The 14,478-nt window shown below is 40.6% G+C and overlaps 1 protein-coding gene across 5 annotated transcripts in view; it reads left to right on the top strand.

The window, feature by feature from the left end:
- nectin1b (nectin cell adhesion molecule 1b) overlaps positions 1–14,478 on the top strand; it is a 99,828-nt gene that overhangs the window by 51,801 nt on the left and 33,549 nt on the right. Inside the window, exon 6 of one of the 5 annotated variants that reach the window (XM_062473599.1) lies at positions 6,861–7,681. The exons of the other annotated variants lie outside the window; for them this stretch is intronic. Within the exon in view, the coding sequence (XP_062329583.1) occupies positions 6,861–7,366 (506 nt within the window). The 3' untranslated portion in view covers positions 7,367–7,681. Of the gene's footprint in view, positions 1–6,860; positions 7,682–14,478 lie in introns of those variants that run through there. 5 annotated transcript variants of the gene reach the window in all.

The raw sequence follows: 14,478 nt of genomic DNA, 5'->3' as shown, positions 1-14,478 counted from the left end.
TGGCACAGTCCTATACATGATTTAATTTCCATTGATGTTCCAAATTCATTGGCAGCTTCTATGAAGTTCTATCTTCATTATACACCATCTCTGTGTCACTCTGCACAAACTGTTGAACCTTCCAGGGACTTGACCGATTGGTAACAGCAGTACTTCTTATGGTGCGGACAATTTTCGTAAACTCTGAAAGGGATTTGCATCTTCTTTGAATGTCTGTCTGTGTTTGTGTTATTTTTATTATTACATTTACATTTAGTCATTTAGCAGACGCACTTATCCAGAGCGACTTACAGTAAGTACAGGGACATTCCCCAGAGGCAAGTAGGGTGAAGTGGCTTGCCCAAGGACACAACGTCATTTAGCACAGCCGGGAATCAAACCAGCAACCTTTTGATTACTGGCCCTATTCCCTAACCGCTCAGCCACCTGACTCCGAGAGTCAGCAATGTCGTTGAATAATCCCAGTCTTACACTGTATTAACCAAACTTCACATGCCAGGTCACACACTGCAGTTTGTCGTTTTGACTTTTACCCAACTAAGACGCAAGGCATTATGATGTCAGTTTTGCGGAAGCTCCCCAAGCAATGCTAAATTTGTTTGTCTTGTCCTGTCATGACAGGGCACATCTCAATCTGCCTGGCATGGCGCTTTGCACCGTGGTTCCACACAGCCATCTCTGCATTATTCATCGACTCCAGCAGTCCCACACGGATATCTTGTATATCATTAAGCCCTCGCTGTAAGTCGCCATGTGCCGTCGAGTCAATTGAACACTTTCAAAGCACTGTGGGTGGGGGTCCGCGGTTGGGCTGCCGGCCCGTGGGCAAGCTCCCTGCCTCCCGTGAGCTCTCCCAGGCACATACCTGGGTGGCTTCAGGCATGTGGGCTGATGGAGCGTTCCAGCCCTCCTCTTGTCTCCACAGGCAGGGCCTCTCACGGCTACGATCCCGCCAAGCTCACGCCTCATTATCCAAATGAGACATTAGCATGAGGCTCTATGCCTCGCTCACACACCATGGGCTACTGATAAAGCGTCCGTTGTGCCTGCACCGGGAAAAGTAGGGAGTCTATAGTCGTCGGTTGCATTGCATGAAATGGAGGCAGCGTTGCTCTGACCGGAAGGGGGTATTTTTTTATGTGGTGTAGGGGGTGAACTGGAGGGATAGGCTAGCTACTGGGCTCCCAGTCAGGAGGGGATGGTGTGTGAGCAAGGGGGACATGTTAGTGATTTATTTTAACATTTGTTTTTGCATTGCTAGCTGTTTCGGCTCTCCGGGGGATTTAGAGAGGAGATGCATGGCATAGAGATGGAGACAGATGGAGCATGGGTATTGGCCCAACCCGTTTAGCTCTGCTCGTCTCCTCTGTCCCCTCCTTCTAGTCCTCCTCGTTCTCCTCCGCCTTCTCCTCCTTTCCCTCAGTGTCCGCTGTCAGGGCTGAGGCGTTGGCACTGGCATCTCCCTGGAAGGCTACTGATTAAGTAGGTCAGACAGTGTCCTAGGGTCAGACCACAGGCTCCAGAGCTGTGGCTGTGGTGATTCACTCAATAGCAACACACATACACACACACATCCATACGCACAGTCCAAAAATAATAAAGACAGCGAGGAGAGGGATGGTCTACTGGTAAACAACTCCCATCCTCTCCTTTCTTTCCGCCGCTTGCTGACACACTGATAAAGAAGACGTGTTTGTGTATGTCAAGTTTCGCATCTGCTAGCCTAATTATTTATCCTCTCATTACATGGGACACACCCTCATGCAGATCAGCTCTGTACCAGAGACATCCATCCTATCTCCAAAGTGCTATTGGATGACTGTTAAGTCATGGAAAGTGGCAAGAAAATGCAGCCGTAAAAGTGAAACAACGTGAAAACCGGGAAACACAATTCTCCATGTATGCCTTGACAGACAGGGAAGTCGGAGCATGTTAAGGACATGTCAGTGATGCTGTCATGTGTGTTTGATGCCAGTATTATTTTGTGGCGTTATCTCACTCGGCACAGACTCTGCCCCCTGTCCTTTGGCTTTTTATGGGGATTGGATTTGAATTTCAGGTCCAAAGGTTTTAATGGCGTAAGTGACATTTACCAACATATAACTGAAGCTTGTGCTGCTGGACAGCCGCTGACAGCAAAAAGTGTTGACAAACACAGGATCAAGTTAAAGAAAGGAGGATAGGTGATGTGAGGAAATAGGCTGTTCCTTTCTGTCTGCTCTCAGGGAAGGCACAAAAGGCTCACTGATGAGCTTTTATTTATAGTGGCAGTATTACATTATCATGACCCAGTGACTGTGGGACAAAATCAAATTGGAGAATGGCAAAGATCTTTCAAGTCATTGAATTCATGTTTTTTGTTAGTTTTTCCCAATTTCCCTCGTACTGTCTCATTATTTTGTCCTTTACTTTTATTCAACTTCAACCCCGGTTCACTCGCTTTGTTTAAAGAGAGCTTGTCTGAGTGATTTTGTTGATTCTCAGGAATGTACCTGCCCTCCTGCATGTGCAGACAGGATTGCAGAACACCCGGGAGCTAGCCCCGCAGGCTAGCGTTGTGAAACACTTTCTGTCTGTGAGAGACATCTTTGACATGTCACACTGGTGGCTGCAGGGAGCGTACTTGGAACAACAAATCTTGTCTTATGTATTCCTGTGGAGCAACATTCATTAACCAGACGTATGACAGGACACACTATTGATCTGAGATTAGATAAACATTGCCATGTTTATGGCCTTGTGAAATTAGAATTTTGGATCTCCTTAAATATTTTGTTAGTAATAAACTAACATCAATGTTTTTATCATAATCGTATATGGAGATGTGTTTATGTCATTGGCTTCCAGATACAAATAGTAAAAAACATACTTACATTTTATCATTTGAGTAAATACCTCAAATAGAATAATTGATTGAAATAGAAAGTGTCATGGTAGGGATTTTTCTTGTTTAAAGATTTAGAGACATGGCATGGATTTCTGTTGAAATCTATCATGACTCTATCATGCCTAGATTGAGTTATATCCTTTCATGGTCCATCTTGGCACCTATTAATCTCAATAGAAGGTTTGAAGGCTGTTGGTACTCAAGGTTACCTTGCAATCTGCATAGTCCCAGCGGCCCATTAATAGACGCATCCTTTTGTTGGCAGGAACAGTATCAGGGCTGTTGTTGTGCTACTTTGAGGCCTTTTTTATCTATCTTCTGGCAGGTGTTGCCGTTAGCTACAGAAGGCTGCAGAAACACCTCCTCCCTTCCTCCTTGGTACTCTTCACAGTACTGCCATATCCCTGCCTCTCAGTGTGTTATTATTAGTGTTCCTGTAATAAGATTAGTGTGTGCCATAAGCATTTTAATTTCACATACTCAAATGGGTATGGTACGTGAATCTCCCACCAGGGAGAGGATGCCTGGAGGCAGATGTAGAAAGTGTGAAATTATTTGACATTTGTTATCTCCATGTGTTTGCAGGCCAGGGAAATAGAATGTGTGTCTCATAGATCATGGCTGTAAGTGACCTTGGTAGGCCGACAGAGAGGCAGAAAGTAAGCGAGAGAGACGGAGTGAGAGAGAGCGAAGCCAATAAACATTTAATATTTTGAGAACGACCAGGAAGAGACAGATCCCCCATGCTGACGCACCTAATAAAAGTCATATGAAAGGAGGTATCTTCCTCCCTCTGCAGTAAACTGAAGTGGAGAACAAGCTGATTGGGGTTCCATCTGCAGGCTTGGTCCTTATCCTTTTTCTCCTCAGAAAGTAAGAGTTCCATTACTTTAAGGAGTTCCGTCTTCACACTCCTATTGCCAGGCCGGAATGAAAGCGAGACAATATAATAACTCCATTGGAGAATTTTGCCACTTGCAGCTGTTGATCATTTTTGGCATTGCCACCATCAAGGCCCCTCTTTTATGACCTTTATGTTGTGTAAACAGAACACTGGAAGAGTCTGACAAAAACTTATGAAAAGTTGGAGGGTTGTTTTAACATAAATTATCAGAATGAGCTAACGGATTCTGGAATGATTAGTGCTGGAACACATGCTCTTGAAACACAAAGTGTCAGTGAGAATCCTTACATATTTGTATTACTATCGTTCCCAAAATAGTAACGACTTAATAAGCGCAGCTAGGTCAGGCAGGGCAATCGGGCAGCGCGCGTCAGTCATCGGGGACGTAAGGCGTCTTACTCCACCTTCCTTTCCTCCGCCCACTACCACACCCATGTTAGCAGCGCATATCCATTGGGCCACGTCCGATAAGGCGTCTTTAAAAGACGCGCGGATACGCACACACTCACCCCGGTTGTTGTATGATCAGTGCTGCTGCCACCCTCCACCATCCCCTTCTCCCACATGCTGTCTGTATGTTCTATCCACCAGGGGGATTATATCTCTATTGCTCCCTGCCTCATATGTCATGTATGGAGGTGTTGCAACGAGAAGGCAGGGAGTGCTTCCCTTAGATCATCCACTCCGCCAAAGCATCTACATGTTCATGTCATGTAACAATAAATGCTCAAATCTAATACGTGATTGTCTTGACTGAACTAAGGTTTATATCCGACATTTGTTGCTATTATCTTTTCACTGTCAACTTTCAAGTGGTTTAATGGCCTTCTGTGGCCCTTTTTTTATAGAATCCGACCAATTAGAGTATGTGAAGGGACTGATGAGAGTGCTTGCTGCCAAAAGAAGGGAGCAGTGAAGGGTGGAGGAGAGGATTACACAAGCCTGTTTTCCTTCTCTCTCTCCTTCCACTCCTCCAATCCTATGGATTTGAGCTCCTTCATGGATGTGGTGGGAGGATGTGTTCCCGGGCAGAGGTGACCTGGCTCTGCTCTCTCATTCATGTGTGTAATGAAGGCCCTGTGTCTGAATAATCCCATTAGGGTGGTCAGATTAAAACCTGAGCTGCTATCTGAGACTGTGGCCAGCCCAGCCAGGGAAACCTGAGAGCTTTCTCATCAGTCTGGGTAGAAGAAATGCAGACTAGAAGGGAGAGGAACCGGGAGGGAGATAGAAAGACATTGGCCTTTTGGAAGGTCTTTCTCCTCGACTGATAGATTGTTTTGGTAATTGTGTCTGAGAGGAAGACTACAGGAGTAGTCATGCCACCCTACAGGCACTAGAACAATCCCTAGACAACTGGAGCCCCTGCACTTGATGCATTTATAAATCCTGCTAATGAGGCTGCAGTTCTAATTGAATGTAATGGCTTTGAGTTAACACCAAAACGAAATCATTTGAAAACCAATTATTACTTAAGATATAAGGGTAATTTGTCTTTCTTTTGTCTTGTGTGAAATAATGATAATGAGGACATGCTGTTTCTTGTTACCATGTTTACTAACACACATTATATCATGCAGTCTTCCTCACTCTTTTTCTTCTGTGAAATTTGTATGTAAGGTTTGTGGAATCATCCAAGGTTTCTCCATGTATTATTGCAAATCCGATCAAGCTGTCTATACAAAATGAGCCTTCTTTGGCCTTGTTGGCCACTTGCAAGTCATGCATGTTAATTTGTTTTAAAATGAAACCTCATTCAAAAGGCCAAGGTTCTGGTCACCTACACGTGCATTGTCCTCACACACTTGCATACCTTTCTATAACATACATTAACATTACGAATGTGTTCTTTATGTTTACATTCTTTTACAACTGTGCGTTTTCCAAAGCAATTTTAGAACTGAGATGTTGCCTTGATAGATGTATTGGGTCCTTTTGCTTTGAGATTGAGTTGGCTCCCCGTATCATGATCCTACATTGCATGTGCTTGTGAATCTGTTCTTTACTGTATTCTCAGCAGAGATTTCATTAAGGGCTGTCGTTAGGGTGTGTCTTTTCAAGGTTTAATCTTTTCTTTCCCAATCCTCTCTTCCACAATCCTTGTAGTAGACACCTTGATTCTTTTTTCCTGTAAAACATTTCTCGCGACTGAAGCTCAATTCACTGCGATATCTGCAGGTTGAGACAAGAACTGTTGTACCTCTGAGCAGGGCTTTGATCATGTTGTCGAATAGTAGTCACTCTGTCTCATCACAATCCACCACCGCCTTCAAACGCTATGTTTGCACAGTCAAGCTTTAACAAGAGAAGGGAATTACCTATAAGGTTTTTGGTTGCTATTCATGTGTTGTAATCTTTGAGGTCAACAACAAGTGGTAAATTGGGGCCAAGTTCACAGTTTTCCATTAGCAGGTGGTATGACACGCATCATTTGATTAGTCCTTTCCCCTGTCATAGTCATTGTGTGTATACTGCAACATACATTAAATCACTTTCGAAGACTGTTCTGTGTGCTATTCATCATTGTAAGTGTGTTCAATGTATTTCTGACATGATCGTGGTGATTAACTGTCTTAAATTTTTTGGAGGATATTTGTGTTCACCACATCGGTTTTTAACCAAATAGAAAAATCCTATTTGAAGGCTGTTTTCAAAGCACAAGTGTTTACGGTCTTTTACAGACCACAGGGATTAAAAAGACTGTCAGAATAGTTGTTTATTTGAGAGAAAGAGCATCAGCATGAGGTCTACATATCAGAAATGGTTGTTATTTCTCCCCTTTGGCTTTGGTTGTAGCGTGTGCTAGACAGGCTGTACGTTTCATCCTTCCTGCTCTTCTGGAAACGCATGTGGCTGTTGATGATTAATCTTTGTTTTTACAGAAGTCTTTCTGGGTTTCTCGGGGTGGGGGGTCCGTCGTGGGGCGGGGGGGTCCTTCCTTTCCCCTTTGCTTGTCCTTCCCTGTCTCCCTTCCCTCATCTTTCCAAAAAAAAGAGCACCTGCACAAAGCACCTCCTCCCACCAGAGCACTGACACACTGTCCCCTTCCATCTGTCTTTTCCTACCCAGAATTCCCTAACAACCCACCACCTGGGGGCCGTGAGATCCCGCAGGAGCAGCACAGTGCTGGGGCCGCCATCGGGGGTGCTGTGGGGGGAGTCGTCCTGTTGGGGGTGGCTGCCACCCTCCTCTTCGTATTCCTGCGGCGTCGGCAGCGCACCTTCAAGGGTGACTACAGCACCAAGAAACATGTGTTTGGGAATGGCTATAGCAAGGCCGGGGGCCTACCTGCCCATCCTCCTATACCCAAGAACCTCCAGTACCCAGACGACTCAGATGACGAGAAGAAGCCTGCCCAGATTAGTGGCCCAGGAGGCTTTGAGGCCAGCGAGCGCGATTTTGATGGAGATGCAGAGGACCTGAAGAGGCCCTATTTCACTGTGGATGAAGGAGAGAGCCGAGAATATGACGAACGGACTCTCACTTTCCAGTATGACCCTGAACCTGAGATCGCTGATGACATGGTATCCCAAACCGATGGCTCAGTCATTTCCAAGAAAGAGTGGTATGTGTAGGGGCATGCAACAAACCAAACAACCCCTTCCCCCCTACCCTCCTGCATCCCACCCACCCCCCCCCCCCCTTCACCACCTTCATGATCAACCCTACCCTTCCATTTGTCTGCCCCCAACCCCACCCCTCCCTCAACCCCATCCCTCAGTTGCACAACCTAGCATCTCCCATCAGGGCCCATTCAACTAATCCGTGTTAGCAAACACAATGTCGATTTAAAGAGCTTGCAACGTCAACTCATCAACAATACTTCATGGTATATCGGAACTCCATTAGATGAATCTTCAAACAATACAAAAAATATGTATAAAAAATATTGGACTCATGCCAATCACTATTGACTAAAGGCCAGGGAGCTGGCTACCTTATCAATACTGGTGTATTTTGCTTTTGGTGAATTTTTATGTTATTGTAAATGTATTAAATGTACAAAAAGAGACAATAAGGAATGGGGTATTGCTGAGCACATTTGTGAAAGTCCTACACTGGATGTATGATACAGTTTTTGTAATTCTCATCATTGCCTTCTGTGCTTATGTTTTTTTATTATCTACTTTTGTATTGGTTCAAGGTAATCAGAAACTAAAAATAAAATTCCTTGCGATTCATTATTTTAGAAAAAGTGATATTTTTGCTTTGACAGCCCTTTTCTCTCAGCTTTTCTTTTACCATCCACATATTGGCAAGACATTGATATTGAACATCAACATAAGGCATGTGTAGACTGATACAGAAAAAGTATCTGCCTTCCAAGACATTGAAATGGTCAGAACTCAGTGTGTAATGCTCTTACACCAAGAGACCAGAAGTCATACTCCATACGCATGGCAGTACCAATGGATGACATGCCAGAACATGCTTCAAATGTTCAATCGCCACATTTGTTTGGTGCCCAACATTGAATGACTAATATACTTTAGCATGAGAGAGGAGGACTGTTGCCTTTAAGTCAGTATGTTCCACATTCCCTTTTGGATTAAATTGGGGTGTGACACGTCCATTGTTTTCAACGTAACATGTTATGCTCTGACATGCCATTTGTGTCACTTAAACTTGAAAGAGTGTTCCTGTGTAATTGACATCTGACCACTGTAATGAAATGTCTAATTTTGTGTTGAGTGGACATAATTGTGTTTTTCCGTAATAATGGTTATTTCTAGTAAGATTACATCAGAGAAAAATTGCCTTTGGAATTACTCTGATGGCTGAGTGGTGTGACTTTTGCCTTTTTATGACTCTGGCTTCTCTTGGCTGTAAACAACTGGCTAAATGTGCTTGGGAACACCGCACCATCTATTTAGAGTGTCTGATGGACATGGACATTGGGGAAATATCAGTCTGTATGTTTCTGCATGCAGGGTTGTGATTTGTAAAGAAAAGGGAAACAATATTGAAAGTGATATTTTGCGGAACCTTGAATTATGGAATTAGTCTGTAGTGGGGGTTTTTCTCAATAAATTTGACTTCAACAACTATTTTCAGGTTCAAAAAAAGAAGAAAATAAAATAAAACACATGTTCTCCTTCCCCAAAATGTTGGCAGCGGAATCTGCAGATGGCAGTTTAATCATCCTTTATAGAAGCATTGTTTTGCTAGCTTTTATAAACCACAATAACGAATGCCAATGAATGTGGTTCCTATTTTTTGCCCATATATATGAGGTCTGCCACACAAATGGCAGGCTTTGTTATAAAGAAAGATTTACCATTGCAAAATATGAAAGATATATAAAACTACATCTGACACACTGACCAATATAGATATTAAGCCTTATTTTATGCATGTGATTTTGTGTGGGGGTGGAAGTGTGTGTGTGTGTACTGTTTTTCCTCAGTGTCAAGCCAGACCATTGTGTATGTGGGTTTGCAGCTCGGCAGAAAACACCATGCCAATGTTTATAAAGTGGTAAGTAAACATTCAGGTTTTGTAAACTGGTGGACAACAAGGATTTCAGGATCAAAGACTAAAGTCTAACTTTAAGCGTGCACGTTTATCTGCAGATTCATCAGCTGCATTTTTCATCCACAATGCTTGTATTTGTTCAGAAGAATGTGGGTTATAAACCACCACACATGCAGTATTTTACATAATTTGTTTTTTTTTACATAATCACATGAAATGGAACTGGTACTTTAGTTTTTAATGGACACTTTTATTTCTTTTACATTTTCTATGTCATTATTATAACCGCATACAACCAACATTCTTTACCAAAAAAGGTAACGTATGATTAATTGCTTTGAGATTTTATCATTCAGTGCCTATGAAATTCTGGAGATATGAGGTTATGTAAACAGAGTTGCTGCTCCCCTTGTCATCCAATACGCACAGTGTGCATTGCCACTCAAGTGTTGCATGGATTGTACTGTAATTCATAAAAAATAAGGTAGAAAAAAAAAACTTTTGACAATTACCCAAGAAAAATAATATTTAATCAATTTTCCCTCATTCTCCGTGATTGTGAAAGTGACCTTTTTTATATAAAAAATAATAACAATTTGCGTAGGAAATCTCCAGCACTTTTCCCCTGTTAAAAAATTTAAATATCACATTTGGAAAGGACAAATAGAGTTGCAAATTTGGAAATCCCTGTGAAAGCACAAACTGCTAACTTTGTAGTGAAATATTCATAATTGAGATTTTAGTCTAGAATTCATGAACCCAAATCCAACTGTGGACCATGTGCAAGTCATTAATGTAAGTAAGGTCAATTCTATTTTATCAAAGCACAAATGGAAATACTCTTTGTGCTTTTATAAAACCACTGCCATATGTTCTTCTTGAAAACACAAAAACCAAGTTTGTATTTTCCGTCTACACACTCTGGTTGGTGTAAACATTGTATCCATAACGTGATGATGATGTTCTCTTTTGTATAACTGACCACAATTCTATTCCATGCCCATCTACTGTTGTATACAGTATGTCCGCTTCAGAGCTCAACATTCCACTGTAAATAATGTACATAATGTTGAGATTATAGTTGGTTTTATCTAGGGACAACTGCATAGGGACCCAGTTAATGTATAATGGATCTATTTTGACTGCAAAACTGAGAATCACAATGATGGATTGATTGATCGATCTTACTATCATAATCCACATAAATGCCACTCCAGTAAGTTTTGATATGCCATCGAAGGCTTCAGTGTCTAACAAGGGGGTGTTGCTTATGTTGACTTTGTATATAGGAGGAATAAAAAAAGAGATCTTTTCTGTACGCAGCCATGTGAATGTACATTTCTGAGGGTGTTACAAATATGAGAAAATATCTTGTTCACATGTGATGACCCAGTGAAGTAACTTGTATTTGTTTTAAAGCATTAAATGATTTCAATAGTCAATACTGTTTTGTCCCCAATCACTAAATGGTTTACATTTGATAATGTCTCTAATAAAATCTGGTCCATATTTGCAATACATGTCATACCGCAGAATCAGGTAATGGCAAAATCCTACTCCAAATTCAACCACTGGTAATGTAACCTATATGGTATTCCTTGCAATCAGTTTCATTGTAAATCAAATGTTGATGATATGTATTCCAAATGATATATTGGTGAAGATGTTTCTTATGGTGCAGTTGCTTATTTGGTATGGTCATGTTTTCTTATATTTCACTTCTTAGCCTTATGGGTAATTTCTTTTCACATTATGTGAGCCTTAAATGTAAGACATCACATATTTCTTTTGAAATTAACTGGGTCCTTACTTCATCAACGAGGATGATCATCATAGATGATGAGAATAGATTGAAGGGCATAGGGTTTCAACTCAACAATTTCAGATAGATCCCGATATTGTTAACCATATTGTATACCTTGTAACGTTTTCATTTTCATTAGTAAACAGTTTAAACACTTAAAATTAATCCAGAAGGTACAAATGTCAAGTTTATGGGGAGAAATATCCTGTCTTAGCCAGACATACCCAGGGGGGGAGACATACAATCTCTAACCCACTCAGTCCATAGCAATGTTGTCAAATCTGTAAAACCAAATTTGTATGCACTATTTGTGTTTACAGTGCAATCCTCTGTTTGAACTGTGGTGTGATCTCAGTAAGTATTGTTCTCGTAATTGAAAGGTACAGCTATCTTACATGTATGGCGTAGCCTGTAACTAAAGGAGATGTGAATTGTTTTGTTACCATGGTATATTTAAAGCATAGTTCTTACCGATAACATTTTTGGGACATATAGATTGTTGATGGTTTTTATCAATATATGTTTATTTTGCTTCTTATACTTGCTTTAAATGTGTACAGTTGAAGGTATCATGGAGCTGTCCATAATAAAAGAAAATACACAACTTTACACTGAATTATTTCCTCTTGTAAACACAACAATGTTGAAATCTTAATGTGTGAAGTGGATAGTTTTTCAAAACAAACCTTTTTGAAACCCTTCATCTCAAACTGTTTATTTAATCTACATGTCTATCTTCATAGTCTTCAAAGAGGATACATTTTCAATGGCCATTATACACAAGGCTATGTCATGAGCTTCTAAACAGTTATCCCTCATACAGTAATTTCCTTAGTAAATTATTTGTTCACTAACCACAGTCGCTAACATACTTGACGTTTTAATAGCTGAAATTCAAAGTACTGTGTTGTTTGTGATAATGCACACTACATAAACATTGATATATGTTAAAAGCCTTTACACAAAATATAATACACAAACTAAAAATACACAATTGAGTAGCATTTTTGCAAAAATACCCAGCCTCATGATACAGACAGTCTACATAGATGTTTAGCTTTCAGCGTAGCTGTCAGAATTAACTGTGTTACTACAACAGTAAGGTCTCGTTTCATTGATATGTAGTGCAAATAACAATAAGAAATGTTTTGCAAACAGGCAGAAAAGACAGATATGACAAGTATGCCCTGATCATTTATGAACACGTTGTCTGATACTGTCTGATAATTATATTTATCTGGATGAATACTAATTTCTGTTATGAGTCATTTTTTGTGTTCAGTCATATGTAATTAGGGATAACTTTACTTACAATTCTAAGTATTTCCTGGCTTGTTTTGTGCAATTGTTTGTAAAGTTGTTTACAGTACTTGTTTAGGGAAACAGAGTCTGTTTGTGAACAAAAGACCCAAAGTTGTGCAGTCAAATTGGGGATGGCTTCTCAAATTTTCTATGAACAAAACAAAGGGGATTTTTATTTTTATTAAGTATTTTATTGTTATGCCTTCTGCCCTATTCAGTGCAGCATGTGTACCATGGACATGTACCATGGACTTTAACGGTTTTAGTTGGTTCGTCATTTAAGCTATATATAAACTCTATTTTGAGCATTGTTTTCCAAGGGTTGCGACTATTACTTCACAAATACTTAAACCTGATGTTATTTGGACAAATTCTAAGTTGTGTGGTAATGACAATCAGCTAAAATGTCAGCCGATGTTAATAGTAGCCCTGAAGCTCCTGAAAGGGATGGCATTTTGGAAACTCAAAGTTATTAATGTTGGATTATTGACAGGTACAGAAACAATAAATCCAACTAATGGATGACTAGTCAGCATCAAATCAGGACACATCAGCAGACACCGGGTTTATTCTTTATTTTACATGAGGGATGGAGCCCTGAAGACCTTACATTTTTCAAGAAACACGAGACTTTGTTATCTTTCATAGGAGGTTCAACATGTTCCTATTCTCGCATGTTATTATATTGTTGGTCTCATTTCTTTTTTTTCTGTCCCTCTATGTTAAACTACATAAAAACAACCTAATTAACTTAACCCCTGAGTGAGTGGGAGTCCTAAGAGGTCTCAGGGCTGGGGCAGATGTAACAGTTATCCCCTGCTCCTTCCCCTCTCCCATGAGTACAATAGAATGACTGTAAAATATTTAACAAATAATTGTAATCTGTGATAAACAAAGTCTCTTTATAAAGGGTAGCATAATAAATCTCTGTAGGAAGAGGTTATCTATAATTGCAGACCAATCTTTGGAACTGGTGTATAACCATGAGAAAATTGCATAAATCAGGCCATTAACCCTCAAGTGATAGGTGCAGGGTCCTGAATAAACCCAACCTGTGCATGAGTCTTCATCTAAAATATTGTTCATTACCGTTTAGAAGCAAATATTATTTTTGACTCATAAAATCAAGCATACTGATAAAAGGGTTAAGGGCATGATTAATAAATCCCACTTCCGTATAGGGTTGTAAATGTAAAGCTCTGGAAGAAGAAAGACACAAAATGAAACCACCTTGTCAGTGCCTTAGCAATAGGCTTGTAGAGTCCCTCAGTAAACAAAGCGATTACAAAAGCCTAATCATTTACAAAAGCCTTTGATTTTGCAAATAAGAAGGCTTAAAAATAAATAGATCGCACAAACATTTCAAAATAATTGGTTGCCGTTTTGGAGAAGACAGAATACTTCACACACTTCACACACACACACATACACACACAAACATACACAGTGCCCTCACATTAGAGCCAGGCATGGCATGAGCAGCCATGATATCCAGCTGTGCATTAGCTTTCTCCAATTAAACTTCAGCAGTGCCAGGCAGAACGAAAAGCCTAAAAACCCTCTGGTGAGAAATGCTGACACCCCTCTTCTGTAAGGTCCTGCTGGGAAAACTCAGTCAATGATCAGTCCACCAGAGGGAAGGAGGGGTTATTGTGTGTATGTGTGTGTCCTGCATACATACAGTAACTTTCATTAAAGGTTGTAGGTTAGTTACAAAAAAAAAAGCTGGTAAAGCTACAAAAAAATGGGTATAAAAAGGCTTGTCAATGAGTTCCTCAATTTTTCCTTGACCAACAAAAATGTGGGTATTTGGAGTGGTTGCAAAGGATTTATTGCTTACTGTGTTCTCTGCCGCTCTCTTTTTCTTTGCTCTCTCTCACTCTCTTGCTCTTTTTTGAGTCTTAAAGGTTTCTTTACCTTAATTTGAAATGTTGAAATGTAAACGATCAAATTGAGGTTTTCAAGCAAACAATTTTCTGATTTTTCGCAGTATTTGTCACACAGGTGCAAAACCACCCCTACTACCTATAAGCCATGTCAACCAGTGGGGAGTGATGACGGCAACCTCCAAGGTGCCTTTTAAGGTTTGATATTACTGCTAACAGC

This window comes from Osmerus eperlanus, chromosome 11 (assembly GCF_963692335.1).
Source record: "Osmerus eperlanus chromosome 11, fOsmEpe2.1, whole genome shotgun sequence".
In the NCBI taxonomy this organism is placed as follows: Eukaryota; Metazoa; Chordata; class Actinopteri; order Osmeriformes; family Osmeridae; genus Osmerus; species Osmerus eperlanus.
The sequence above is the reverse complement of the archived record's forward strand: the minus strand, read 5'-3'. Positions and strand labels throughout refer to the sequence as shown.